Raw genomic sequence first — 27661 nt, 5'->3', positions numbered from 1 at the left:
AGATGCTTTAGGCTTTTGCAGAAAAGTTAATCTACAGGTTTTTACTACATTTAGGACTATTATTCTAATAAAGAAAAATTCCAGAACTTTTTGTTTGTGCAAGAAAAGAAATGTGAAAGGTGAATTCGAATAAAAAAATCTCACTGGCGAAGAAGCATTTTGCGTCTTTGGATTTGAGGATCAGACGCTAGAAAGAGGCTCACTCGAGAGCGATTAAAATTCCATTAGGGTGGTGCTCTTTTGTTTGCTGCTCACTGGTCTGGAAGTAACCAGAGAAAAGTACGAGAAGGATATACGCGCATGAAATTTTCAACGGCTCATCTCCGATCTTCGTTCGTGCGTGCATCAATCTCAATCAAATCAAAAAGCGTTTTGCGTGCACACTTTTTATGCAAATTAAGCCAAAGTTTTGACAGGAAATTACTCCAAAGTTGAAATATTTCAGTAGTGTTTAAAAAAACACACCCATATAAAGAAAGTTTAATGCATTCCCAATAATTAAGAATTTAGTTTCTGGAGAAACAGCTGTTTGTAGCACAGAGCTGTTGTGAAAACCGTAATGGTTTTTGTTGTAAAAGCGAGTCTGACAGGCAAAGCCTGTCAACTACCGAGCTGACATTCACTGGTGCTGGGCGAGAGAACAGCTGGCGAGAAATAACTTCTATGACGCAGCGCAAAAACAAGGAAAATCATCCTGAGCTACTTTTTTGTACCTTCCGCGTCCACGCTGTTTTGTTTTATCGCTGCACTCTTGTTTCCACGTCAAAATCCGAGGAGAAAATAAATACACACATTTACATTGGTGGTGCGGGTCGTTTAGTCCCTGAAATTTCAAATTACGCGATTTGCATGCATGGACAACGAATTGGCCAGACCGCGACGGCAAATGACGAATCAGGCCGCCCGCGATTCGGCGTGTGCGCTAAAAAGGTAAAACCGATCTAATCACCAAGGGTCTATTTTGGTGGCGTGAATAATTAAGCACGGCAGAATCGGCCTGGATGGTAGAGGATAGCACTCATTCAGCCTGACGTCACTTTTGATGGTCGCCATGACAACCCTTTCGCTCCGCGTGTAGCTGCGGTTATAGGTGTCTCCCGCAGACAAGGATGCGCAGCGGTAGGTGTTGTGTCGCTTCGCTCGCTCTTATTGCCATCTTCCGTCCAGCGCACACCACAAAGATTTTTCTCTCGGCTCGCTTGAAACGACAGTTTAATATATCGAAGTTTCGCGTTTGACGATGGAAGGAATTTTCCCTTCATAAATATTGACCAAGTTTCTTCGCTGTGCTGTAGATATAAAATTTATTATTTGACCTGGAAACGGGAATGCCTCTCATTTTAAGAAAGATATTGGATGCTTGAACACAATGTTGCTTATTTCCTTTTATTTTTTTGGCAATTTACTTTTTGCTGGTTAAATCTTGCCTATAATATGTGTTATTGACTTCTCTGGAAAACAGCCTCATTAAAAAACAGGCTGAGCAGTTTTAGACGCTTTCAAGCACGATTCAAATGATTATAAAATTACATGATACATGCTCATTTGATGTCCCCATGATGAATTGGAAGCTCAGTCAATAATCGAGCATCATAAATTTACAGCCCTGGAGTTTTTATTTAGGAATCTTCTAATTTTACCAGAACAAAATCTGCGATCTTATTTCGTTTTAAATAAAAATTAGATAAAGCAAAAATTGAAATTTTTTCCTAGCGTAAAGAGAAAACTTTCTTCTTTTAAATAATGAGAGAAAAAGAATGACACGAATTCTACATCATTTTAAAGCATACATCTTGTATAGTTTGCGTTGTATATTGCAAAAAAATGCGTATCACTTACTTGTTCTTTCGTTTCTTTTATCTGTGGAAATAAATTTTGTAAAACAAAAAAAAATCACATTTACACTATTTTTTCGTATTTTCCACACCGATAGATTAGTCAAATTTAAATCAACTCTGTTCAACTACATAGCGAAATATTTTTAAAAATCTACACATCTTGAAATCGATCCTCAAACTTGGGGTAGAAGTTACAACATTTTTCAGTGAATGTTGAGACTAGACCAACAATAGGGCACCAGTTTGAGCCAAAATATGTCGTGAATAATAAAAATCTCAACTAAAACCGACGAGGACAACCCCGATTATTTCTCCGCCATCAGGAACAATAGCTTCTTCGGCGCCTTGCTGAAATATATGGATCCTTTTCTCGCGGTTCAGCAATGCGGAGGAGCATCTCTCATTCGCGGCAGCAGCGATGTTGTCGCGATGCGTTCGCTGCAGCGCGGTGGTCGAGGCAATTTTCCAGCTCGCGGCGAAGTGTCACAAAGGGATTTCAATCGAGACACTCCGTGTACGTCATCTGATGAAAAACGAGAATTAAACCCCTGGCTGCCTGGTAATAGTGCAAAAGCAGACAAGACGATCCGATTCTGCGCGCGTGCGACACAAACTTTTCCGTTGCATAAATCCTGTATATAATGAATTACGAATCAATTTATCTCTAAATCAGCGCAAACTGTTCCCCTAGATCATCCACATGAATCAAAGAAGTCTTTTAATGTGTTTTCTCACTGTTACGCAAACTTTTTCTGTCGAGTTGGTAAATTAATTCATCATCTTTTTCCACTATCTAACTTTTTGCTACTTCAGTAAAAGTGCGGATATCAAACAATCGACTTTATTTATAGAGGCTCTAATTCATTTTGAGAATATCTTATGAGAACATATCCTACAATTTCAATATCAAACATTCATCTTAGATCCGCTGAAACTTGCATAAAATCTCACAGTGCTTATTGAAAAAGTTTTTAGCAACTATTTTTCAGCATTGGAGGGTAATCTCAAGCTTTCCTTCTGTTGAAATGAATCTATCATGATCAACAAATTCAAAATAATCTGTCAAGAAATGCAGAGCACGGCTAAATAATTTTATCCTCCAGTCAGTCCAGACTTGAAGTAAGATAAAAGATTAAAAACATTAAAAATATCCAACACTCTGTAAAGAATTGATCCAATTTTGAGTCTCTCAACTTTCAATCTACATGTATCTTTTAGATATGAATAAGATATTTGTTTTTCATCCAATTTAATTTTACAATATAAAATCAACTTCATTAAAAATACCTTACAAAAAAGGCTCAACATTAAGTATTAAATATCAAGAGTTGAATTTTTACCAGTACATCCACAAGTTGCGTGAAAACTTTGTTAGAATTTCGCAAATTTTCATGATGAAATATAGCTTTTATGAAAATATGGCATGTTTTGTTTTTCCGGCGCTTTGAATATACACAGTACATTCATGGCGGCAGCGGCGCTCTTTGAGTAAAGCGTCGTCGCTCGCAGGCACCTTTGCCTTTTGCCTGCTCGTTTTTGCTCCAGCAGCACTCTGCGGCAGACTCGGGTAGTGGGTGCTTTATCTCAAGGAGACACGCCATACATACAAAAGTTGCATGTGTGCTGGCTTATGTGTGTGTGTGTGTGTGTTATACGACATGTTTCGCAGCTGGCATGCAAAACGGCCCCGGCGGAAATCCCTGATTTTGGAAGAGTGCGCCAAGCATGCGTGGATCGCGTCGTAAATTTCGCCACACGATAATACCCGTGATCCTTTTTAGAACTTTTACGGCCACGAAATATGTGCAGAATAACTTCATCTCTCTGCGATGGAGAAAATTTGGTTTGGAATGAATCTGAATTTTCGCAGGAGATCCTTCCAAGCCTCACAAAATTCGTCTTGGAAAAATTGCGAACTGTGCTGATTCAACACCGATTACTTTTCTGCTATATAATGTTGGGACCATCAAATAAGGGGGAATATTTATGAATTTTAAAGCAGTCTGTCTTAATATATCTACACAACTGACTATAATCTGATGACCTTAATATAACCAATTGCTCAATGATTTTTCAAGGAGTAACACATCAATTTTGGTGTAAAAAACGCACATTTTATAAATACAATTTTCCAGCGGATTACTGCACCTTTTATGGCCTGGTTTACATTAATGAAAATTTCAACCCTTTGGACACCCTCGCTTTCGCAATTCCGCTCCTTCATTTCGGCGCACGTGTTTTTCTGGTCCAGATTTTCTGCTAATAACCCATGGTTGTTGTGTATTCCCAATTTTTTCTTGGCTTTTTATTTATTCATGCCTTTGAAATATGAATTTCAACTAAATTCTTTATTGAATAAACATCACAGAGTTTCCGTTATATTTTCATTCGCATCAAATTTATTCGAGTTTGCATTGTTTGTCAGCTTATACAAGGCAAACAAACTGCTCGTCTTTTTTCGCATTCGCGTCACGTGTGCATGCCAGTATAGTGGAAGGAAATAAAAATTGATTCAACTCTGGGTACGCGGGCATGAAAGTGCGCTGCGTTGGGCACACATATGGTCTCCCCCGGTTAGATGGGAATACATTTCGAATTTGCAGATTGCTTTCCGTCCGTCCAATCGACGTGAGATGACAAAATTGGAAAAATGCAACCTAAAAATTGAATTGTCAAGAAGAACGAGTCCAGAGATCTTTTCAGTACCAGAAATTATGAAAGAAGAAATATGCATTTTTCATTAACTTGTAAATAGCTATAAAATGTATTATAAACTCTGTTCAGGATTGTAAAATTAAATGGTTTAAGTGTTTTGGTCGATTTTCAGCAGCTATTTTTGCACCACTAAATTTCATGATGAATCGAAAAAGATAACAGGTTAAAAGAAATTAATCATCTCAGCCTTTCTATTGTAGAAAATATTATCTTTTGAACAGTTTTGCTTAATTTAATAGCAAAAAGGGCATTTCCCCCACCAAATATTTACACTTTGAGCATAATCCAATTAGGACTTGAACAAACTTATTTTAATTCAGTGTTAATGTTGCTGCAGCGCCTCATTCGGGTGTTTCCTGATTCTGCTGGTGTTGGCATCGACCAGGACGGAAGGCAGCGAGATGTACAGGCAAAACACGCGCGGCCCAGCGCCCTCCATGATCGAGTGGCTCATCCTCTTCTGGGTTTCGGGCATGGTGAGAAAAAATTTCCTTTCTCGGATGCGAGTTCGCACCATTTTTCAACCACGTCCATCGCGGACCATGTTTTGCTTTGTTGCGGGAAAACCGATAAATTGCGTAGTAAGTAAATGCATAAATCTCACGCGTCAAGGAACGCTCGTATCTTTATAGTGGTCGGATTTGAGCTGCAAATTATGGACATTTGCGATGGTATTCATAATTTGAATAATTTTCCTATATCTGTTTTTGTTTTTAGCTCAAGTTATGACACAGATTAAAACTTTTAATCGTAGGAATATGTAAAAGGCATAAAATTGCGTGCCTTACAAATTGTTCCTCTAAATTTTGCAGCTCTAGTAAAAATAATTGCATTGACTAATTTACGGCGCACTGGAGAGACTGCGGCTCTCCCTACCTTTGCATATGAGTTCCAAATTAGTGCTACCAGGAAACACGAGCATGGCATGGCTCGATAAGCAGCGAACGTGTGTTTTCAGTGCAAAGCTTCGTTGAGAAAGGTCGTAAAATTGTGACCGAGAAAGCGCTTTTACAACTCGCGCGTCTTATCAAGTTTTGTAGCACCGACTGTAGAGAGAAAAGTGCCGCGCGCGCCTCTCGCTCGACAGGAACAAAAACGGCGTCTCAAGAGACTGCCGGCTTCTTGTTTTCGGCCTGGAATCGAGTTAGCAAACAAAAGTGTAATTTCCTCTCCAGCTTTTGCCTCCGATGTACACAGGTATGGTCCGAGTGCAAGCAACTGTGGGAGGAAGGCCTCAAGGCATACGTGCGGCAGTGGTGGAATTGGCTCGACTTCATCATGCTCTCACTCTACCTCTGCACTTTCTCCCTCAGGGCGGTCGCCTATTTGCAAATCAACATCAACAAGTATACCTGTTTATTTCCTGGCAAAAATATCGTATTTATTCACCATTTTAATTAAAACAAAACAGACCTAAAGTAAACATGAAAGCCAAATTTTATTCTAAATAATAAACGAGTTAAATTAATTATTTATAGAGCAAATATTTTCACAAGAAAACTCTAAGGATGACACGTTTTAGTTTAAGTTTAATCATTGACATCGTGTTCTCTATATATAACGAGCAAACAAATAATATCCCCAGCTGAAATTTTTCGATTCGATGGAGTTTGCGAGTTATAGAGCTTCCAAGTGTGACAAGGAAAATTATTGAAAATCGATTTTTCTTTTAATCATGATGATACTTATTGTGTAGATTGCCGGATTAAATGAATCGAACGATGTGTACTTTTCATTTAGCGGAAAAGTCGAAGAACTTTTTTTATTTTGGCTGGGAAATTTGCAAATACTGCATTTGGTTCATGATAAGGTTATTTTAAGTTTTCTGAGCTGAATCCCAAGTCTATTTTACAAGAAATTCCACAGTTTCTGGGATTTCAACTAACTTGCTTTTTCGGGAGTAATGAAGACCTCAAGAAAAATTTTGTAAAACGTAAATCTATTGTAAATTTCATAACTTTCGGAATATATTAGTTTTTTCTCTATAGGTTAACCATTTAAAAATTGCAAAGCCCAGGACACACACTTAAGGGGCGTTAAAATTATTTAATATTTTGAATGTTAAAAATTAACTTCCGCAATCAATTTGTCTTGTCAATCACTGTCTATGAATTTAATTCAATTTAAATTGTGAGTTTAAAATTCATTTCTAAATCTTTGTCAAGTTTCTTTTAAATCGTCGAATCTAAAAACTTTTCCAGTGTCAGAAATCTTACACGAGTTCGATGGTTTCACAAACAAGAGTTTCCTTGTCAATACATAATGACAATAAATTTTAATAGAAAGATCAAACTCATTTGAACCATAAAAAATGTTTTATTTAGTATAAATGCAAACTTTGAAATGCCTTAAATAAATTCAAATTAAAACAATTTTAACCGTGACATGTGTTGTTGTTGTACCCTGCGTCTTAGCTCCAGTTTTTCCACCAGGGAACTACCACGCAGTCAGTGGCCCAACAACGACCCCACCCTAATAGCAGAGGGTGTGTTCGCTGTCGCCAACGTCTTCAGCTTTGCGCGCATCATTTACCTCTTCCAGACGAATCCGCACTTGGGTCCTCTGCAGATCTCGCTCGGCTGCATGATTATAGGTAATTTTCCACATCGTGCGTTATCAGTCTCGGAGCATTACCAACTTTTCAAACGTAGATATCGCAAAGTTCCTCTTCATCTTCTTCCTGGTGCTGACCAGTTTCGCGTGCGGTCTCAATCAGCTCTACTGGTACTACGACTCCAGCACTGAGCACTGCAAACAGCGGCCCAATGGCCAGATGGAATGCCAGTCTAACTCGGACGCCTTTACCACGTAAGAATCTGATAGTCAAATAAATGTTGTTGATAAACTTGTGTCAAGATAAGGAAAGCATGAAAAATCCTTTTATTGAATCAAATTAATGTGCAAAATGTCCGAAAAAATCCATTAAAATTGCCTTTGGTATATTTACATATTTTTTCACATCTTTTATATTTTTGGCTCGCTCTCTTTGAAAACTTTTAAGAAAGTAATTTTTTTATCAAAATATAACAAGGTGAAGCCATTTTTTTAACTTTCTGTTTCAAATATTTTTTTTTGTATTTCTCAGTTCTGAAATACGAGCAAGATATTAACTAAATAATTTCAGTTTGGACGTTACCTTCGCCACCCTCTTCTGGTCCCTGTTTGGTATCAGTTCGCCGAAAAGCACCGAACTTGTAGACGCGCACCCTTTCGTGGAATTCGTCGGTCAGGGCTTGTTCATGGCCTACCACGTGCTCAGCATCATAGTCCTCATCAACATGCTCATTGCCATGATGTCCAACAGCTTCCAAGTTATCGAGGCAAGTTGAAAATTAATTATATTCTAAAAATAAAACTGCTTTCTATCTTGTATTTAAGATTTATATTTTAAAATATTTTACGAGATGAAATTGCATCACGAGAAAAATTTTGTAGGACCACGCTGATCAAGAGTGGAAGTTTGCTCGATCGAAGCTGTGGATGAGCTACTTCGACGAGGGCTGCACCCTTCCACCGCCTTTCAACGTCATCATCAGCCCCAAGTCGGTATTCTACTTCTTCAAGGGCATTAAGGGCCTGCTGGTGCAGCTGTACAGCCGGCCCAAGGTTCCGCACGCCAACATGCCTCGTCCCGCCACAGCAGAGAAAGGCCTGCTCGCGGTAAGTGAGAATAGACATTCCGCTCGACTCCGATGCCAAACAGGTTGCATATTTTGGAATTAACGCTCGAAATTCTCATTTTAAATTATAATTTAACTTTTAAATTTGAAACATTATTTATTATTTACTTCCTGGAACTCCTGTCGTCATGCATCATATCCCTGGCAAAGCTCTTGTTTCTTTGTTGGTAATTTTTCATTTCATACACCAAACTTTCCCTTTGAGCATATAACAGCTTGCATTAAAAATTCTTGCCACGCACATAAGACGCTACATATAATTAAATCGTTGCTTCCAGGACGGGGACACAAATTCCACAGGACGCCAAACTTCTGTGGAAAGTTCTGTCAGTCGATACGGAATGAGTTGAGCAAGTTTTCTGACGCTGAAACTTTTTTTGGCAGCAGGGGCCTCCAATGCAGCATCAGACACAGTACAACGAAATTATGCGACGCCTCGTCAACAGATACATCCACAAGATGAAGAAGCAGTTCAGACAGGACGGCGTCAACGAGGATGACCTACTCGAAATTAAACAGGACATCTCCAGCCTTAGGTGAATATTTTGATAGTTGAAGTTGTATTATTTTAGGGCAAAATGGATATATTTTCTTTGTGACTGAAATAATATGGTGTTTTTACCATAAAAGGAGCACAAACTATTAACCAAACCGAAAATTTATAATTTTTCTTCATAATTAACTGACAATGAGTCTTACTGGTCTGTTTCCTGTTGGCAATGCAAAAGGTATTGCCAAATAATATTTTTCCTTTACTTTAGGTTACAAAAGTTGTTGAAAAGAAGCTATGAGTACGTAAAAAAATGTGTTTTCCTCCAGCCATGTTGTCCCTTTTATAAATTCTCAGCCACCTTTTACATGCCTTGAAATTTCGACATTTTCTTGATATTTTAATGACTATATATTTAATTTCTAACACCAATCTTATCAAGCAAATTATCACGTGTCTGGTCTCAGATATGAGCTGAGGGAAGACAGGAAACGCGAGAGCGCACGCACCTCGGCCCATCTGGACACGATCAAGAAAGAAATCGTGCGTTCCGTACGCTCCAGCCTGCCGACGCCCCCGCAGACGCTGCCTCCACCTCAGCAGCGTTCATTCGACCTGGGCATGCTCAGGGCGCATCACCCTGTCGTTGACCTGCAAGTTCCACCTCCACCACCGCCACTTCTACAGCATTCATTACATGGTAAAATACAATTAAAAAATAATTAATCAGGAGGATAAGTAATAAATGAATAATTAATAATAAAATCTTTTTCAGGGAGCATGGCGTCGACGGGTCTGTGCGGCAGCAGTTCATCGACGGCGGCGATGCGGTCCGAGTCGGCGCCACCGGTCGGCACCGAGACGCTGGAGTCGCTGAAACGCGAGATCGTGGCTAGCGTGCGCGCCGAGCTGCGTGACGCGCTGCGGGAGCTGGCGATGCAAGCGTCGGTGCCGTCGGCAATGGCGTCGCCGGCGCTGAGCCACGGGCCACCGCTGCCGCCGCCGCTGATCCGGCCGCCGGTGCCGCCGCCGGCACCGCCTCCGCCGCCGTGCGATCTCTACAAGACGCACCTGTACACGCAGCTATAGCTGCGGTCACCGGCGCCGCCGCTGCTGGCGGTCGGCGCCGACGCCGAGTCGTCGATGGCGCACAACAACCTGCGCACGCTCGCCCTGTACAAGACAAGGAGGTACACCAGGATTTGAAGATTTTTTCCTCGATTGATTTTTAATGTTAAGATTAAGAGGCGAAATTTGAACAAAGATCGAATAATAATAGTCGTGGCTGAACTCGCGGTGCTTATTCTACATGTCTAGATAAATGCGGCTTTAATTTAAAAGTTACAGTTTAATTTGTTAAGCATGTATTGCTTTCGAATAATTAACAAAAGAGATAAGTATTAATGGGTTATCTACATTTTTCTTTTCTTTCTAAATTTACTTTTGCACATTCTATTCTCACTTTATGTTTCTTCAGTCTAGTTTGATGGACAACCTTTATTTTTTTTTAATTTCAGGTGATGTTTATTACCAGTTTGGGATAAATGGGAATTATATTCATGTTTTCTGATGCTTCTTGCATTTCAATATTTATTCACTAATTATTTCAAGACACTTTCCACTAAAGTCCTTTTTGATAAGGCAGAAATTGCTGCCTTAATTGAGGAACACTGAAATTTGTCTTCTTTCGTGTCAAAAGATGAATGAATACCTTCATTTAATAGTAACAAAACAGCAACTTCGTCCACTTCACACACGTGCGAGTTAATTTTTCTCTCTTGGCCACCCTCCCTCGTTAAAAATTATAATAAATAAAATGCATTTAGAGTAGATCCCGTTGGGTTAATTTTCCTTGTAATTTCACTGGCAATACTTCTATCACCAAAAATCGTGGGTGAATGTTTGAATGGCACTGGTAAATATGATTTATGCACACGTATATTTAATGCTATCAGTCCACAAAATAAATGGCACACTTGACTAGTCGCATTAGTTGTAATTGTTAGCCAAATTCCGCCTGAGAACAAAGTCAAATTATCGATTAAATATAAGAAAAAATTTGGAAACTCTGCCAAGAAATACCAATGCAATGAGTTTTGTGCTTTCCAATATAAATAAAAAATTAGGACAGCGCTGTAGAAAATTCATCGGTTTTTGGTGTCAAGAGACTATAGAGATGCATCAATTTATAATATGTACACAGGCAAAGAAAGGAGAAGAGAGCATCATCAAAATTAGGTTATATCACACAACACGCTGCATTTTATATATTTTAAGATAAAATATCGCCTCATGTTGACGCTGTGAAAGAATGAAATGATTCGCCAATTTTTCAGATTGAGAGAATAAATTGTAAGGTACCTTTGCATGAAGTGGTGCCATAAATTATATAGAATATTGACGTATACACACCTCCAATTTATCACAAATTGTTTAATTAGAATGCCATATACTAGAAATATGGATATGAATAGCAATTTTTTCATGTTCGATAGCCATGAGACACTAAGCGAAAACTCGGATTTTAACTGGCGGAAGAAAAGGTCGGATTACTATTGTTCTTACAGGTGCAGCTATCCTGCGTACATGAAAAATAACGGCGGATGAAATATTTCTCAATAAATCTACTGTATTTAAAGTGCTACATAATATAAATTAAATTCTAATCCAAAATGGAACTTAACTACATTCCCGCACATGTTGAAAATACGCCTTGGTTCATTCCTTGGTCAAATTATACATATTAATTATTATTTGACGGAAATATTTTTGCTTTATCTTTTACTTTTTGGATCGCAATAAATCTTTTTATCATTTCATTGAAATCAGGGTTGTGAATATATGTCACTTGTATTACTCCCATTTCCAAAATTTGCTCAAATTTTTGTAAATCATGAACAAATAAAGCTACAACAGATAAAAGGGTCCACTAAAACGTGCGATAAAATCGTCGCCTCGATAACGCTGATCAAATAAATTTGCAGAGAATATGTGAAACAATGTTACACCACACATATATAAAAATTATATAGTTTTGAAAAATGTAAATGCGCATGAAGTCGATATTAGTGTTAAAATATCAATTATTGTTGCACCGTTATACATACCAATTAATATACTGGGAACGAAAACGACGAGGACGCTAAGGACACATTTGTGTTGAATAGAAAGCAAAGCAATAAAGGGATAGGAATTTTTGTTACACGAAAAATTTATTCGTTTCTTTTCAAAAACCTGAATTTCTTGTATAATAAAAAATAAGGGATAATAGAATTACAAAATATTATAAACCAGCAATTAATAAAAATATATTGGCTTGTCTGTCAATTTAGGGTTATTTTTTGAAAATAATAAACTAGATCAAAATGTAACTATTTCATCTCGTTAATCACATCCTTGTATCTTGAGGTAGGTCAGATTCTTTATTACAAATCAAAGTAAAAATAGGCCCAAAATAGAGCGCGAGAGCCCAACCACGGAAAGATTTATTCGCGGCAGAATCGCTGCTTTTTACTCTCCCAATTCTTTACAATACAGATGACCGAAATGGATCTACCTGTGTTGGGAGACCTGGCAACCTAGCATTCCAAAGCATCCTGACAAAAAACGGCAGCGACCTGTGAGCGTGTGAGAAAATCATCTCCTGGTGCAGGTAGAAAAAAGGCAGGCAGCACGGGCGCATCTCTGGCGATTGTTTGTTTGGCTCGCGCTCCGAAACAGGTAAGACGCGATAAATCTGTTAAAATTATAGGCACATTACGGCTCTGTCTCGTTCTCATTACCACAAGGACTGTTCCGATGGAAATTTTGAAATGTTTGGGTGCCCACCTGCATTCATTGTTCGCCGGCTTATCTTATTCTGATCGAACGAATATCGGCAACGTTCATGAATGGTATTGTTATTTTTGGACGCCGTGTGATGATTCGAAATAAGGGAAAACGATAATGATTCACACGGTAACATGTTCAATATTCTAAAATATCATTTGAAATTCGTCTCAATGGTCAAGTCTCTTCTGGGCTGTATACCAATGATGGCAATTACAAAACCACATACCAGGAAATTCTTTATAATTATAATTGCCGGCAAATTACATCCTCTCCTTTCTGCAGATATAGTTCAGAATAATTAGACTGAGCCCCACTCATAAGTAAAAAATACTCTTACTGTTCTTCCCAAATTATTATTTAATTCCAAAACAATTTTAGCATTACAAAATTTACCAAAATATTTTTCTGTTGGTAATTTTTTTTACTTTTTAGAAGGTTATACGAATTTTAAAATTGTTTTGCACGATTTGTAGAGATGGGGACGCGCGTGCAGGGCGCCGTCCACTCTGACAAAACGTTATCAGGAGTGTCCGGTCTGCTAGAGGACCTGCGGCGGCTGCTCGAAGACAAGGATTCTGCGGACATCGTCTTCCTGCTTGGCAGAGACGAGAGCCCCGTTTACGCGCACAGACTGCTCTTGGCCGCCAGGTACTAATTTTTAACTTACCCTTGTCACGCGAGGACGTTATATTGTGTCCTGAGGCAAAATTTACAGTGCGTTGAAATAATTTCAGATGTACTGCCTTCCAAGGAATAAAAAGGGGCGAAATATGTCGAATTCCTGGAGCAACGGTGGCCGCGGGCACTGGTGGAGCACCGGCAACGGTCCGCCTGCCTCATTACTCGGAATCAAACTTCAAGATTTTCCTCGTCTACGTCTATACCGGAAAAGTAAGCGTTCTCCCCAGCACCTTAATTCTGAGCCAGATTTTAAATTTATTTTGTTTTTCAGCTGGTGCTGCAGGACAGTGGCGTCTTCGAGATGATGGGTCTGGCGCACGAGCTCGGCCTCGAGGAGCTCAGGGTGAGCTGTGAGGAGCACGTGACCTCCACCCTGGCTGTGGTCAATGCGTGCACCTTCCTTGCCGCCGCCTTCGAAATGTACGAACGCTCAGCGCCCCACGGTACGTGAAATATAATTGGGAAACAAAGCTAACTGACGATTTTATTTCAGGCGGTAGAAGCGCTAAGACCTTTTTGGACAAATGCATCTCATTCATTGCTGAGAACGCTTTAGACTGTTTCAAGACAAATAGCTTCCTCTCACTGAGCAAAGACGCCCTCGTCAAGGTCATATCTTCAGATTATGTGAGTTCAAGATTTGTGTATAATACAAAATATACGGTTGCAAAAATCCTAGACTGATAATAGTATAATAACTGAACCATTGGACAAATGAAATTTAAAATGGTCTCAGCTCTGCGAGGATCGATTCAGGATGGATATTGAGAGGAAATTAAAGATTAAATATCACATGCTTTTGTACTTTACAGCGACTGTTTCTGCCATTTAAACCTCATCTACTTGTACTTGAACTCCAGATCATTTATCGTCGAAAACATCCGGCTTCACCAATTTCTGAATAAAATCTAAAAGAGGAGACAAGTCGAAATCCCACCACTCGACTTCCCTGTGATTTAACCTTTCCTCACCAAAATTCACAAGCTCAGAGAACAATCCTTTGTAGTGAAAACTTTTCAAATATTCATATTCTGCTCATTCTAACACGAGAGTTCAAGAAGAAAAAAATCCCTTTTACATTTCTGACGGCTGCAACTGCGGGCTCATTCTAAAGTACCTTTACAAAAGTGTCTCTCTGAGACTTGGACTTGTTCAAAGTTTCTGAATTTTCCATTGCATGAACTTTTTATTAAACCATAAAAGTGTATTATAACAGACAACCAAATTTTACATTATATTGTACAATTAATCGGTCAAAACTTTATTTCTAGAATAGATTAAGGATGTTGGGCAGCCGGAAACATGATTACAGTTAAAAAAATTTAATTTCTGCTATTGAAATAAGGGAATAATCATCCTTTTAAAAATTATAAAGAACCTAAATCATGATTGATTAGAAAAGTCTTTTATGAATATGATCAATATTTTATCTGCATTTCAGTTGGCAGTTGAGGAGGAAGAGGTTTTCCGCGCAGCTCTAGCGTGGGCCAAACACAAAGCCGGCGTGACACAACCGACGGCGCACTGGGCCGAAGAGGAAAAAGCCCGCGTGTGCCAACACCTCTCCGGAGTAATCAGCCACGTCAGACTGTTGTTAATTGGTGAGGGAAAGGCTTCGATTTTTATGACAGAAATAACCCTCTTCCACACAAAGCCAAAAGCCAATACAATCAACAAAAAAGAAAAACATTAAAATTATTCAAAGTTAAGCTATCAACACACAAAGGTGGCTGTTCCAACGTAAGTTGAAACAGACTGCATCAGCGATGCTAAAATAGTAATTTGTTTTCCCGATAAATTCATTTTTTTTATAAATGAAGCTCAAGACGTGATAAGTTGATTATTTTTAACTGAATTACGATTTCAGACAGCCAAGTATTTGCCGAGGAGGTGGAGCCGACGGGTGCCGTGCCGATTGAGCTGTCCCTCGAGCGATACAGGCTTGCCGCCCTGCCCAAGAAATACTCGGAGCAGTCAGACGACAAACGCTGCCAGCCCCGCATGTCATGCACCCTGTTCCCTGGCTCGCAGATCCTAAACCTTGCCAGCCCGAATTCATTTGGAGATGTGAGAACTGCCGAACGAATAATTGCTTCAGAGCATTTAAATTTTCAACTTGCAGGACAAATCAAGCTACCAACGAATTCTCAACGAGTGGTACGGAAATCCAAAGCAGCAGTGGCGCCTTGTTTTTAGGGCATCTGCGCACAACTACTCGGCGCAGGCCTTCCACCGGTTGTGCGATGGAATTTCGCCGACCTACACCATTGTTGCCGTGAGTTTGAGATTGTCAAAAAGGAAAATAGGTCAAAATTTGCATAAAAATTTCGTCTTTTGATAAAATGACACACTTTTACACAGAAAAATTGAAAAATTGTTTTTAAAATTAGAATCTAGTTGAGATATTGAAAGTTTTTAGATGCCTTTTGTTTCTCAAAAATTGCCATAAATTAAATTGATATAAATATTATTTAAATTTGCAGAGCAAGCAAGGCCACATATGTGGCGGCTTCAGTAACGTGCCATGGGAGAAACCACAAACCATAAGTTATTACACGTATTCGGACAAAGCGTTTCTCTTCACTCTGGCCAACAAGCAAGACATCCCTCCCTCAAAGTTTCCAGTCGTCAAACGGATGTTTGCAGTGGTGTATGTGCCAACGTAAGTATATAAATTAATTATAAAAAATTTTGTCCTCCATATCAATTCAAAAATAAAAAAATATGAATGGGAGTGAAGTGTTATGGGTCACAATACATCTCATGATTAAAAATTTGCAGTTGCGGACCTGTTTTTGGAGCAGGAGCTGACCTGTCCATTAGCAACAATTGCAACCAGAACAGTGAAAGTTACTCGAATTTGCCGCATTCATTTGACGGAGAAGGCGCGAGCTTGAACGTCTTGATGGGAGGCTACAATTTCAAGGTGCACGACTACGAAGTCTTTACGCCAACTGGACCGTGAAATTAAGGATTTTGTACAAACGGATTTACTATTGGAACGCGAAATAATATATGCAATTGCACAACAATACATTTTTTTTATTGGTAGTAATCACTCAAAACATAAAATATAACATCAATATAATTTAATTCAAAGCAGAGATCGTCTCCAAAATATATAAATTTTTTCAAAATTTTAATTAAACATAATAATTTTTCATCCATTTAGTGATTAAGTATAAGTTTATCGAATAGTTATGGCATTTTAAATTATACCAGGCATATTTAATATGTATAGCACGTAATGCTTTTTTAAAAATCGTTCACTAAGCAAAGAGAAGGTAGTGGTGCTGCCTTTAAATTACATTAAAGGGAAATATGTTTTCCAAATTTCAAACCTTGATATTAGGAGACTAGGTAAGAATGTTCAGTCGCTGCCGGGTCCACTGTTCCTCAGGAGCCTGAGAGGGGGCGAGTTACCTAATTTGAGCCAGCCAGCTTCTTACTGATACTGCTGCCGGCGACGAGCTGCTCGCTGCTTGTCAAACCGCATTTCCATCTCCTCCAGCACCTGCACAGCACATTAGAGTTAAATAAATTTTAAGTGTTTCTCCAAAACGCAAACCTTTGGCGTGTATCGCACGACCAGCTTCACTGACCCCTGCGCCTGCTTTAGCAACTCCACAGCCTTCTCGTGATTTTCACCCTCAACAGACTGAAAACATTTAGAACAAAAATTATCATATTAAAATTATCCCAATTTACGTGATAAAAACGTCAAAAAATAATTTCTGCTGGCATTACATTTTTAGAGCAACATTCCAATGTTTTCAAGCCATGAGAACTAAATAAAACATTATTATTTAGTATAATAGTAATTCTTATCTTAAAGAATTTTGGGATGAATTGGATTATTAGATAGAATTAACTGTTTACCACTCCATTGACGGAGAGGAGCTGATCACCACGCTTCAGGCCTCCGTGCCTATCTGCCACACCACCGGGAATGATTCGCGAAATGTAAATGGGCGAATTCTGCTCCCTGCCGCCCATCACATTGAAGCCGAGGCCCTCGTCTGTCTTTGGCAGCTCCACCACCCGCGGATGGGCGTGACCCTCGCTGGCTGCGAATGCAGCTACAGTAGCCTGGAAGAAATAAATAATCATAATTTCCATTGAAATATCCTTCCTCAAAAACGTTTCTAACCATCTATTTTCCTTTTCAAAATAAATTCCTGGTTAAACAAATTATAGTATGGCTGACGACGGCGTTTGAAAATGTCACATCTTCCTTTAGTGATATCAGGTTTTTTTCAGTTCTACTGAAATCAATTACAAATTAAGCTGTAGAATGAAAATTTTTATTTCTTGCTTAAGGCCTGTTATCAGCTACGGTAAATAAGAATCTGTTTACGGTATTTTCCCTTAATTTTCAATCATTATCTATCATCAATCTTTCAGCATAAATTATTTTTAATAAAACTTGCCTTGGCCGTTGCAGAAGCCCTGATGTCCTGGGAGCCCTGGATGTCTACAGTTTCGTACACATGTTCGTACACTTCACGAACAGCATTCAAGAAGTCTGACTGCAAAACCTTTTGCAGAGCCGCAAGTTTGGCCGGAGGAACCTCGCCGCCTGACATGACACATAATATTTGTATGAAATTCAAAGATACTGAAACATTTCATCAAGGCTTACTTTTTTGTAGCTTTTCTAACAGTTCGATTGCTCGTTTCACATCTGAAAGTTTTTAATATGAATCAATAAGGTTCAATCAACTCCCCCAAAGTTTTGCGATCGATCATCACCTCGCGCCAAGGTGAGCGGCTCTGCCACGGTTGTGGACATGATTCCCTTTTATTGCGGCGTTGAGGCGAACAAAATAAATTCGACTTTGGCTAAATAAGCAGTGCCGATAATTTAGCTTCCTGAGAGCTAAAGAATTTGAGATAGTAGATTATATTGAATGAAAACACAAAACACGTAGGTCAACACTGGGGAACGCCCATCACTGTCCATCAACATCTGCGATAGTTTCCAATTCGTACACAGGTGGCAGTGTTGTGCAATGAAGAAAGGGCTGTCGGGGTGCAGTAGAAGTTAACTATGTACATCACTGTCTCGTCCTCCTCTCGTCATGTGAAATAATTATTGTTGTAATATTTTATACCACTGGATGTCTAAAACTAGTTTTGGTTGTCCTCTAAATACTAAGATAGGATTGACGAGTGTGTGCTCTTTATATGTGTGTGTGTGTGTGCTCTTTTTTATAAAATATAATTACATATTATTACTTTATTTATTTGCAAGAGCAGAAAAAAGGTTAAAAACTGAAATTTGATTTTTATATTTTATCGACTTTACAACATTTACAATTATCATTAATATTGTCCATGAATTCCTTCTTCAAAAACAACTAATCGTAAAGAATGTGCATGTCAAAGCCCCAACAATTAAAATAATTTTGACTTTTATTGGATAGTAAGCAAAATGAAGTGTCCCTGCACGAGGCGATTCTTCCTAACTTTCTGTGTTCTCACTCTGTTAGATTGGCCATTAATCAGCGTGGCTTTTACCCACCTCCAAAATTGCGACCCAGAGACCTTTCCAAAGTGGCGCCAATCTCATTGCTCGTTCCGTGAAATGTGTGAACAGAGGTGGACAATATGTACGGTTTGCAATTGGCAATTACCAAGGATGAGTTTATTAATTTTATCACGAAATTTCCCTAATAATTTCCTCCCTCCTCACACAAGTCCCACAAATTGCTCAGACTATTATCTACTGCTATAGCTAGTAGGGCTGGATTGGATATTTGGGAGCGAAATGCCATCGTGCACGCAGTGAACATGTTGCGAGAATTCGTCGCTTCAGGAAGCTCCTCGCGTCTCCCTGGAGCCTCAAATATGGAACAAATGGTACGGTCTTAGAATAATAAAATGCCCAGATTCATAAATTGTGGAATTTCTTCGTAGATTTGGAGCGATGACATGGCTGAACTGGCCTTGCGGCTCTATGACCAACAATGTAGGACGGCCAGGGAACACTTGCTCGAAAAGCACCTCAAAATGAATGGTGAGATATAATGATATGTTTGGAGAACTGGCTGACGCAATATTTATTTTAGAACGCTTTTACCTCAACAAATTGGAATTTGTTGGAAAAACTGAAAAAAATGAGCTATTGCGAGTGCAGAGTTTATTCTTAGACACCGTCTTTGAGCCCACAGTGTGTGGATGCGAAATTGACATCAACGATTTCAAGCCAGGACTACGACAGCCTTATGATGACTTTGCTCAGGTATTTTAGCATATTTTAATAATTTAAACTCCCTGTACTTGTTGTACTGTAAAGCAAAATTTTTGTATTATCTAACCATAATTTTTTCTTTGGCTGAACATTTATTATTTCAGATCATGTGGGCAGAATCATTCATGATAGGCTGCAGCAGGATCAGATTTGTGAGAGACACAGACTTTGATCGTTTCTTTGTCTGCTTTTTTGGACCAGGGTTTGATTTTTTAATTTTCACATTTTTAGCTGATTGTTTGGTTGTTAAGTTCTTCATTGCTTGGTTAACAATTAATTTAACCAAGACACAACAAAGTATAAACAAACACAAACATATTGTAAAAATGAACAATTTTTAATTTTTGTTCTTCAATAGATTCTCTTCAACAATTGGTCAAAACAAAGTGTCCATCTACCAAGCTGGCAAGCCGAAGTGCAAAACACCATCAAAGGTTTACCCTTCGTTATGCGCCAATGAAATGTCCGAAAATGTGACACACCCTTGCCTGGACCGATCTTTTTCCGTCGTCTACAAAAGTCTCTGCGATGCGTCCATTTATAATATCACCTGCGACCAAGTTGGTACGATCTTAATCATTATTTTGTCTTTTTTACATCTCACGTGTGATTCTGAGCTTGCCACAATAGCAAAAAATTGAAATTCATGTACTGAAATTAGTCCATCTTGTGCTGCAGATGCAAAAATGGGCACTGGTGGCTTGTCCCTGATTTCCTGGATCCTCATTTGGGTGGCTAACGGGACGCTTTTCACTGTAGTGGTTGGCGTGATCGTCTATTTCTGGGACGACATCAAAGACAGAATTTTTTAATAGTTAAAATGTTTTCTAAAAAAAATCGCATGTTAGTGTTTCCCACTGCCATACAAAAGATCAAAGTCACTATCAAAATGATCAGAAACATAAGTGATCAAAATATAGGGATTGGAAGCAGTTGTCAATCAAAATTTTATTAAAAACCTTATGTTGCCACAGTCCACAAAATCAACATTTTCAATGTGCTGTTTGATTTAAAATTTGTAAAATCTCAAGTAATCAAAAAAGGAAATGAAAAATTAAGTACTATGAATTGATCGAAGCTAATAATCCTAATACTAAATTACGGTAAATTACTGAAACTTGTAGATTATTATGTAAAGTTGATAATATAGGCTGTGATAAAATAATTTAATGGTTTTGTTCGATTTACAAGACTTGCATTAAGCTGTAATAGTTCAGATGGTTAAGATTCGTGTATAAACGCATTACATTACATACTTATATTGTTAGTCGCCTTCATTTTTCTTTAATACAAGCTGGTAAGCTCTCTAATTCAAGCAATAAAAGTACCGCGCGCCATTCTCAGCAAAACTTTCTTTAATAAAATTTCAACCAACCGATTGGTTTACACCCGGTTACACCTTGATGACGTCTAAAACTAAAAATCCGGCTTTCTGATTGGTCAGTGGTGGCTAAACAGCGCGAAAGTTCCCGCCGCACAGCCCCAGAAGAGCGATATCTCGCTTTTATATTCAATTTTGGCCTATTTCGGTCAGTTGTTTGGTTGGAAATCGAAGGAACTCCGCCGTCGGACGTGATTCCCGGTAAGATCAGGCTGAAATTTCTCTCAAACTTTTCCTCGTTCTGCGAAACGCGAGAAAACCTAAACTCTCTTGAAATCATCTGATCGGAGATCGACTCCTCGTCATTAAAATATCTGAAAATTAAAATTCCCGTAATTTTCTATTGGTTTCATTGTCTGTTTTCGCAGATATGGCAGATCCTTCGACTGATGTGGAAACGATTACTTCCGACACAAAATGCACAAACAGCGAGCAGTGCGTTGGCATCAGCATGGACGAGGTCGAAGCAGGCACACCTCTAGAGGAGCGGCTACTTGTGGATCAGGACCTGTATTATCGCGAGCCGAAACCACTGATGAAGACCTACACTCGGCGCCGAACGAGTCCGCACATAGTGATTGAAAGGTGCTCTCAGGCCGAAAAAATGGTCAAGGAGCAGAGCATCCCGCTGAAGGAGATCACGCAGACCCGCAAGAGGAGAAGCAGTCAACACTCGCTTCCGGTCGGAGGCATTGAGTCACCTAAGCGAGCACGCAACTCCGAAGGGGCCATCAACGATGAAAACAAGAGAACCACGAGGAGCATTTCTTTAAGGTCCAGATCGTGCAGTTTGGGAAAGTTGGAAACCACTGAAAGCCAACTAGATGACGAAGATAAAACCTTGGCAAATGTTAGCAAAGAATCTCTTATAGAATTTTCTGTCAATTTGCAGGTCATAAAAACCACTGGTAGGATCAAAGGACGAAATTTACAACTCATTTGTAAATTAATTACTTTTTGTGTTACAGAAATTGAAGAATCAGTGGTGGATAAAGTTGAAGAAGAGGAAAAACCGGAAATATTTCCTGCAGTTCCTATTCAACCAGATTCCCTGTGTCCGGAAAAAACGGAGGAGGTAGAGGAAGTGCTTGTAAAGATGCCTCCAAGGCGTTCACTGCGAGTGCAACCAAATTGCCAAAAACCAGAGTTAGAGCCCATACAAGTGGTCCAAAAATTATCTGCACAGTTGCCACCTTCCGCAAAGCCACCGCATACTCCCAAAGGAAGGGAGCTCAGGACCCGGTCTTGCAACACAACGCCCAAAACTTATGAGGAAGATTGCTCCTCGTCTGTGGCTCTAGATTCCACCTTGGACATGTCCTCCTACATGGACTCTGATTCGGAATATGATTTTGAAAACGATATTGCTGCAGATGAAGAGGAATACGGGGTCGATTCCTGGCTCGAAAAGGACGACGATGATGACAGCGTTTCCTGGGACGGCGAATTTGAGCTAGTCCCCAATGCAGATAAATCTGCAAAATATAAAGAAATTGAAAAGGATTTGGACGAGATTTCCACGCCAGATTCTGGAGCTGCCAGTTCTGTGGGGTGTGAAGAGCCCAAAATTCCATTGAATGTTAAGCTGCAGGTTGGGGAAGACTCTGATGAATATAAAATTGGTCAGCCAGTGTTGGCTAAACTTGGAAGATGGCCATTCTGGCCGGCCTTTGTCATTCCTTTTGATGGACAACACAAGAGAATGGGTGAGAATGATTTGCTTACTTATATTGCTGCAAAATTTTGTATTTAGTTTGGTCACATCTACTAGAATATTAGTTTTCTTTCTCAAAAGGGTTCTCCAGGTTCTTTCTGCTCTAATATGCGATATTTGGCCGTAAAAGTGTTCACATTTGTGATGTTAACATAGATTTCCAGTCCAAAATTTTCAATCTAGCATTGTTATTTTTAGTTATAGATGTGACACATTTTTGTTTTATCGATTCGTTCTGACAAAACTAGCATTTTTTGATATTATAAAATATTTGATGATTTAAATAGCCCGCTAAATATTCACAACATAAAATGGACAATAATATAATACGCTTTTATGATTTTACTAAATTGGCACTATTTAACCTACCAGAGCAAGCCATTTCTAGGGAAATATTTTATTCAATTTTATTTCGTGGAGCTAACTTCCACGTCTTTTTACAGGAAAGTCATTAGAATACCATGTAGTATTTTGTGGACAAAAGCATCTCAGGTCCTGGATCGGCATCAAACATCTGGCTCATTGCGAGACCTTGGCAGACTACAACAATTTGTTGGAGAACTGCAAGGTGAGCCATTCAGTCTTTTTATGTATTTAAACGACCTCGACTTTTTTCTTACTTCAGGAGAAGCAGAATCCTTTCCAGGTCTTGAAAAAGTTCAAAAACGACTGGAAAGTGTCATTAGACGAGATGCTGCGGGTCAAAAATGAGGACAGATCGCTGATCCTTGAAATGTATGAGGTGAAGAAGGAGGAACCAAAGCGAAAGGTTCAGAAAATAACACCAGAGGAGAAGCAGCAGTTGAGGGTGCACTTGCAGACCCTGAGGAAGGCCGAAAGGGAAGAACTGAAGAAGGCAACCAAGATGAGAAGGGCCAAAATGATTGAGCTCAAGAGACTGAGAAAACAGAAACTCATGGAAGAATTGCGGAGGATCAGAGCAGAGGCTAAGGGGCACATTACCCGGACTGTCTGTTTTAAGGTACAGGATGACGCCATCCTGGGAAATTTTTAGCTCTTTCTCAATTTTCAAAGCAAGTCTTATGAATAGATGGAAATGTTTTTTGACAATTTTTCTTTACCAACTCGCCACTTGAATTTAATCTGATTTTAGTGCCGGGATCACAACAACAAAACAGCCGTGGTGCGGTGCAGCCAGTGCGACTACTTCTACCACCACACCTGCGAGCCTCTCTATTCTCCAGACTTAACAGCAGAGGCCTTCGTGTGCACCTACTGTAAGACAGCGACGATGCCCTGTCACATCTGCTACTCGCACTCGCCTGACATGCTCAAATGCCGCGTAAAACGTTGCCAAAAGCTATACCACGCCACCTGCCTTGATTTCAAGTGGCAGCAGGCCAGCATATTGGACGGCAACTTGATCTCTTGTCCGGCACATTCGTGCCACTCATGCATTCACCGAAGCATAGTTGAGTACAAGAAGAAAATCGAGCCAAGGGAGAAGCTGGTCAGGTGCACCGTGTGCCCTGGCACCTACCACAAAGGTGACTGAGTTTTAAGTGAATGCAGTGCTGGAATTTTGACCAATGCCATTTCAGACGAAGAATGCATTCCAGCTGGCGCTGTCAGGATCAACTCTCATCAAATACTGTGCCCGAGACATGTTGACATCCAGAACAAACCACGGACATATCTTTGTCAGATTTGCGTCAAACGTGAGTGATTATGTTGATCACCATTTTTCAAAATTAATATTTATATTAAAAAGCAGGGATTCTATTTTCTTACCACCAGTTTTTGGCATTTTTTTCAAATTTGTGCATAATATTAACTGAAAATATTTAAAAAAAAAATCAAAAAGTTAAGCAATTACGATCACAATTTGCTCTTATTACATAATCACCCTAGTTAACGTATAATAAATAAATTATAAACAAAATGATTTTGCATTTTCCAGCATTCACCAATGCACAGTTTGAGGCCAACAAGGTTCGTAGCTGTCAAACATGCCCGTGTTTGTACCACTTGGACTGTCTGGACGAAGAGGATGAGCAGCTGATGGCGGCGGACCAGTTTGTGTGCATCTACTGCCGCGACGGCTTCTTCCCCAGGGCCGGCGATGTGGTGTGGGCTAAGTGCGGAAGCAGCAGGTGGTGGCCGGCCAAGGTGCTCAACCGCACCGCCTACCCTGAGAACATGCTGACTGTGAAACACACGCCTGACATGTTCATCGTCCGCTTCTACGGCACCAATGACCACTCCTGGGTCAGCAACAAGTCCACATTCCTCCTGCAAAATGAGGTGAGATTCTCAATAATGAGTTTTGATCACAAAAATTTCACCATTTTGAAAGCTTTTTTGTACCAAACACTGAATTTTGAAACTAACATCTGCGATATTAAAATTGACTTCAATTTTATAACATTCAGGATGATGTGGCTTCTACTGGCAGCTCATCAAGCAAAGACCAGAAGTTCCAGAAAGGACTAGAGGAAGCTATTCAAGAGGTTCAGAACCGAGAGCTGTACTTTGATACCAAAGTTCCTCTTCATTATGACTCTGGAATGGACAAGGTAAAAATTAATTTGATTGACTTGAAGTTTTCACTAGAGGAAGGCATTTATGATAATGAAATAATCCTACTTGTCCTCCTTGGTTGAAAATTAAGATTTTTTTCTTGATATGTTTCGGTTCTTACTGGCGCCCATTTCATGAGAATTTACATTTTGTTCTTAAAGCATTGTTGCAATGTAATATCAACTTTCAACCAATGAGTACAAGTCCGATTATTTTTCCACCATTAATTTGATACTTTTAGTTCGCAATGATAGCTACGCACACTTATATCAGATTAAAAAATATAATTATGTGAAAGAATGGTGTAAATTGAACCATTCTTAGTGCATTCTTAAGAGAAATGTCCTCATATTTGTGTCCCTCATATTATAGAAACCAGGCAACTACCGACGCATCAAGAACAACATTTATGTGAAACCTAGTCGGCCACTGAAGGAGATGGAGGATTTTGATGAGACCTGCAGGTGCAACCCTGAAGAGCCAGATCCCTGTGGCGACGGCTGCGTGAACAAGGGACTAAAAATCGAGTGCTCAAAAGAGTGTCTGTGCAAAGAGCTATGCCAGAACCAGCGGATGCAGAGGCACCAGAACGCGCCCACTGAGCTCAAACACATGGGCACTAAAGGCTGGGGCCTCACCGCCCTTCAAGATCTTAAGCAAGGTTTGTTTTGTCACTTAATGGTGGAGACCGTGAAGCTAAAAGTCTAAGTGATCACCAGGAACCTTTGTCATCGAATATGTGGGCGAAGTTTTAACCAAAGAAGAGTTCCAAAGGCGCAAACAAGAGTACATTAACAACAAGGAGCGTCACTTTTATTTCCTTGAGCTCAGCGGCAACCACTTTATCGACGCTAGAAACAAAGGCAACCTCAGCAGGTATTATTTCAGTGAACAATGCGAAAAATAAATCAGATAACAAATTTAAAATATTGACAAAAAATTATAATACTTTCTAATCTGATGAGTAAAAAATTATTAAAATTACAAGTTTGAAATCTCATCAAAACATAAAAGGGTAATTTTTTGGAAAATACTCTTCATTCTAGACTTTTTTCAAGTTTTTGGCTAACGCGGCTCGTTAATGGTTTTAGTTAACAATTAATAAAATATTTTTGAGCCAAAGATCTTTTTTGGCTGTAAGGAAAAAAATTATTAACTTGTTATATTTTCAGCTACCATAATTTTTCAGGAAACAATTTATTCAAGGAGTAAATGTTTGTCTGTATGTTATATTCTATAGGAGATTTAACTAGCTTTCTGAATATGAAAAGTTTTTGATACAAAAATTAACCATTTAAATCCTACATTTCTTTGAACTTGTGGGAAACTTCTAATTTTTCCGTAGCATATATAAAAACCTTCTGATTGATTTTTCTCATCGGACAGTGTCTATATACCCAAATTTTGGCTAAATTAAGCAATACCTGTATTTTGAAAATTTGAACCACATTATTCTTAACGTCTAGTAAAATCTTTTAAGTCGTCAAAACGGTAAAATTTCCACCACCTTATGTGGTTCACATCAGGGAATCACGAATACATTGAATTTGCCGAAAATTAAAACGTCAAATCCATTATTGTTTCCTTGTAAGTTAGGACTAAAACTATTATTATCTTTATCTAACTAGAGGAGACATTTTGTCAATTTCCATACAATTCAATTGTTTTTGCTAGGTTCATTAACCACAGCTGCGAGCCAAACTGCGAGTCTAGCCACTGGATGGTGTCTGGCGAGCGTCGGGTGGGTCTATTCACGTTGCGAGATGTGAAAGCTGGAGAAGAGCTGACGTTCAATTACGGCTGGCGCTCAGACGGCAGCAATAACCAGCAATGTCTGTGTGGCGCTGAAAGTTGCTCAAAGTCGCTGGCCATGGTAGAATTTTCATTCGGTTTTTGTTCGTTGTACTAATTTTGATTTTATGCAGGAAAAGCTGAAAAAGGGCGATCCAAGCCTGCCCAGTAAACCCAAGGGCAAGGTGTCGATGAGCAAGAAAAAGGCAGAAAAATCCAAAGGTGAGGTTTTGCATGCCTGAGTCGCTTCAACGTTCAATCTGGCCTTTTGTAGAACCTTCAACCGTGACAAGCTGTGATGTTTGCTCTTCTAAATTTGTGAGTAGCAAGGATTCCGTCATTTGTGGTAAATGTTACGAGGAGCAAGAGTTTTAAAATTTATGTTAAGTCCAATCGTTCATGTATTCTTTTTGAGCCACTATCTTTCATTTGGGTGAACTCATGTAGAGAAAAAAAACAGTACTGTTCTTCAGAAAAAGATGAAACTTCAGAAGTGGATTGTTTTTAAGTATCGTGAAAATGATTTTAAGCGAATATTTTGCTGTGTTAAGTGTTCTATTGCACTTGCATTAGGTTCAAACAGATTTAGCGATCTGAATGTCAACTTGAGCAGATCTCAGCATTTTGTTCACATGGACTTATCTAACACATTCATAGCTGATATAAAAAGTCAATATTTTTCATTGAACATGTTTAATTCTCCTTACCTGAACCAAGAGAAATTTTAAACTGGAAAAACAAACAGT

At 39.2% G+C, this 27661-nt stretch overlaps 5 protein-coding genes across 7 annotated transcripts in view; 4 read left to right on the top strand and 1 right to left on the bottom strand.

Annotated features, from left to right (window-relative positions):
- LOC135946449 (transient-receptor-potential-like protein) overlaps positions 1-11934 on the top strand; it is a 32772-nt gene extending 20838 nt beyond the window's left edge. The window contains exons 7-16 of one of the 3 annotated variants that reach the window (XM_065494665.1): positions 4891-5029; positions 5751-5899; positions 6986-7146; positions 7205-7361; positions 7678-7873; positions 7989-8213; positions 8512-8559; positions 8618-8769; positions 9191-9423; positions 9499-11934. In XM_065494665.1, the coding sequence (XP_065350737.1) occupies positions 4891-5029; positions 5751-5899; positions 6986-7146; positions 7205-7361; positions 7678-7873; positions 7989-8213; positions 8512-8559; positions 8618-8769; positions 9191-9423; positions 9499-9812 (1774 nt within the window). In that variant the 3' untranslated portion in view covers positions 9813-11934. Of the gene's footprint in view, positions 1-4890; positions 5030-5750; positions 5900-6967; positions 7147-7204; positions 7362-7677; positions 7874-7988; positions 8214-8511; positions 8560-8617; positions 8770-9190; positions 9424-9498 lie in introns of all 3 variants that reach the window. The other 2 variants (XM_065494664.1, XM_065494663.1) reach the window with 2 other exon arrangements.
- Positions 11935-12309: 375 nt separating this feature from the next.
- LOC135946176 (uncharacterized) lies at positions 12310-16267 on the top strand. Its single transcript, XM_065494256.1, has 10 exons — positions 12310-12443; positions 13028-13202; positions 13289-13445; positions 13507-13678; positions 13729-13862; positions 14677-14836; positions 15103-15302; positions 15358-15510; positions 15719-15897; positions 16017-16267. The coding sequence occupies exons 2-10, from the start codon at positions 13030-13032 to the stop codon at positions 16198-16200; spliced, it is 1512 nt and encodes a 503-aa protein (XP_065350328.1). The 5' UTR covers positions 12310-12443; positions 13028-13029; the 3' UTR covers positions 16201-16267.
- Positions 16257-18176, bottom strand: veli (L27 and PDZ_signaling domain-containing protein veli). The gene is made up of 6 exons (XM_065494258.1): positions 17988-18176; positions 17878-17919; positions 17666-17814; positions 17115-17324; positions 16804-16893; positions 16257-16749 (listed from the first exon to the last, which is right to left on the bottom strand). The coding sequence occupies exons 1-6, from the start codon at positions 18025-18027 to the stop codon at positions 16681-16683; spliced, it is 600 nt and encodes a 199-aa protein (XP_065350330.1). The 5' UTR covers positions 18028-18176; the 3' UTR covers positions 16257-16680.
- A 347-nt stretch (positions 18177-18523) lies between these two features.
- Positions 18524-20762, top strand: LOC135946177 (scoloptoxin SSD43-like). Its single transcript, XM_065494257.1, has 7 exons — positions 18524-18847; positions 18973-19097; positions 19155-19254; positions 19307-19479; positions 19593-19690; positions 19847-20052; positions 20167-20762. The coding sequence occupies exons 1-7, from the start codon at positions 18670-18672 to the stop codon at positions 20298-20300; spliced, it is 1014 nt and encodes a 337-aa protein (XP_065350329.1). The 5' UTR covers positions 18524-18669; the 3' UTR covers positions 20301-20762.
- Positions 20763-20937: 175 nt separating this feature from the next.
- On the top strand, positions 20938-27598 carry NSD (Nuclear receptor binding SET domain protein). Its single transcript, XM_065495589.1, has 14 exons — positions 20938-21070; positions 21238-21777; positions 21838-22575; positions 23027-23151; positions 23209-23565; positions 23698-24091; positions 24146-24262; positions 24505-24848; positions 24977-25120; positions 25497-25785; positions 25844-26000; positions 26799-26997; positions 27050-27137; positions 27190-27598. The coding sequence occupies exons 2-14, from the start codon at positions 21240-21242 to the stop codon at positions 27288-27290; spliced, it is 3591 nt and encodes a 1196-aa protein (XP_065351661.1). The 5' UTR covers positions 20938-21070; positions 21238-21239; the 3' UTR covers positions 27291-27598.
- The last annotated feature ends 63 nt before the right edge of the window (positions 27599-27661 follow it).

This window comes from Cloeon dipterum, chromosome X (assembly GCF_949628265.1).
Source record: "Cloeon dipterum chromosome X, ieCloDipt1.1, whole genome shotgun sequence".
In the NCBI taxonomy this organism is placed as follows: domain Eukaryota; kingdom Metazoa; phylum Arthropoda; class Insecta; order Ephemeroptera; family Baetidae; genus Cloeon; species Cloeon dipterum.
Note: the sequence above shows the minus strand (reverse complement) of the source record. Positions and strands in the feature narration are given on the sequence as shown.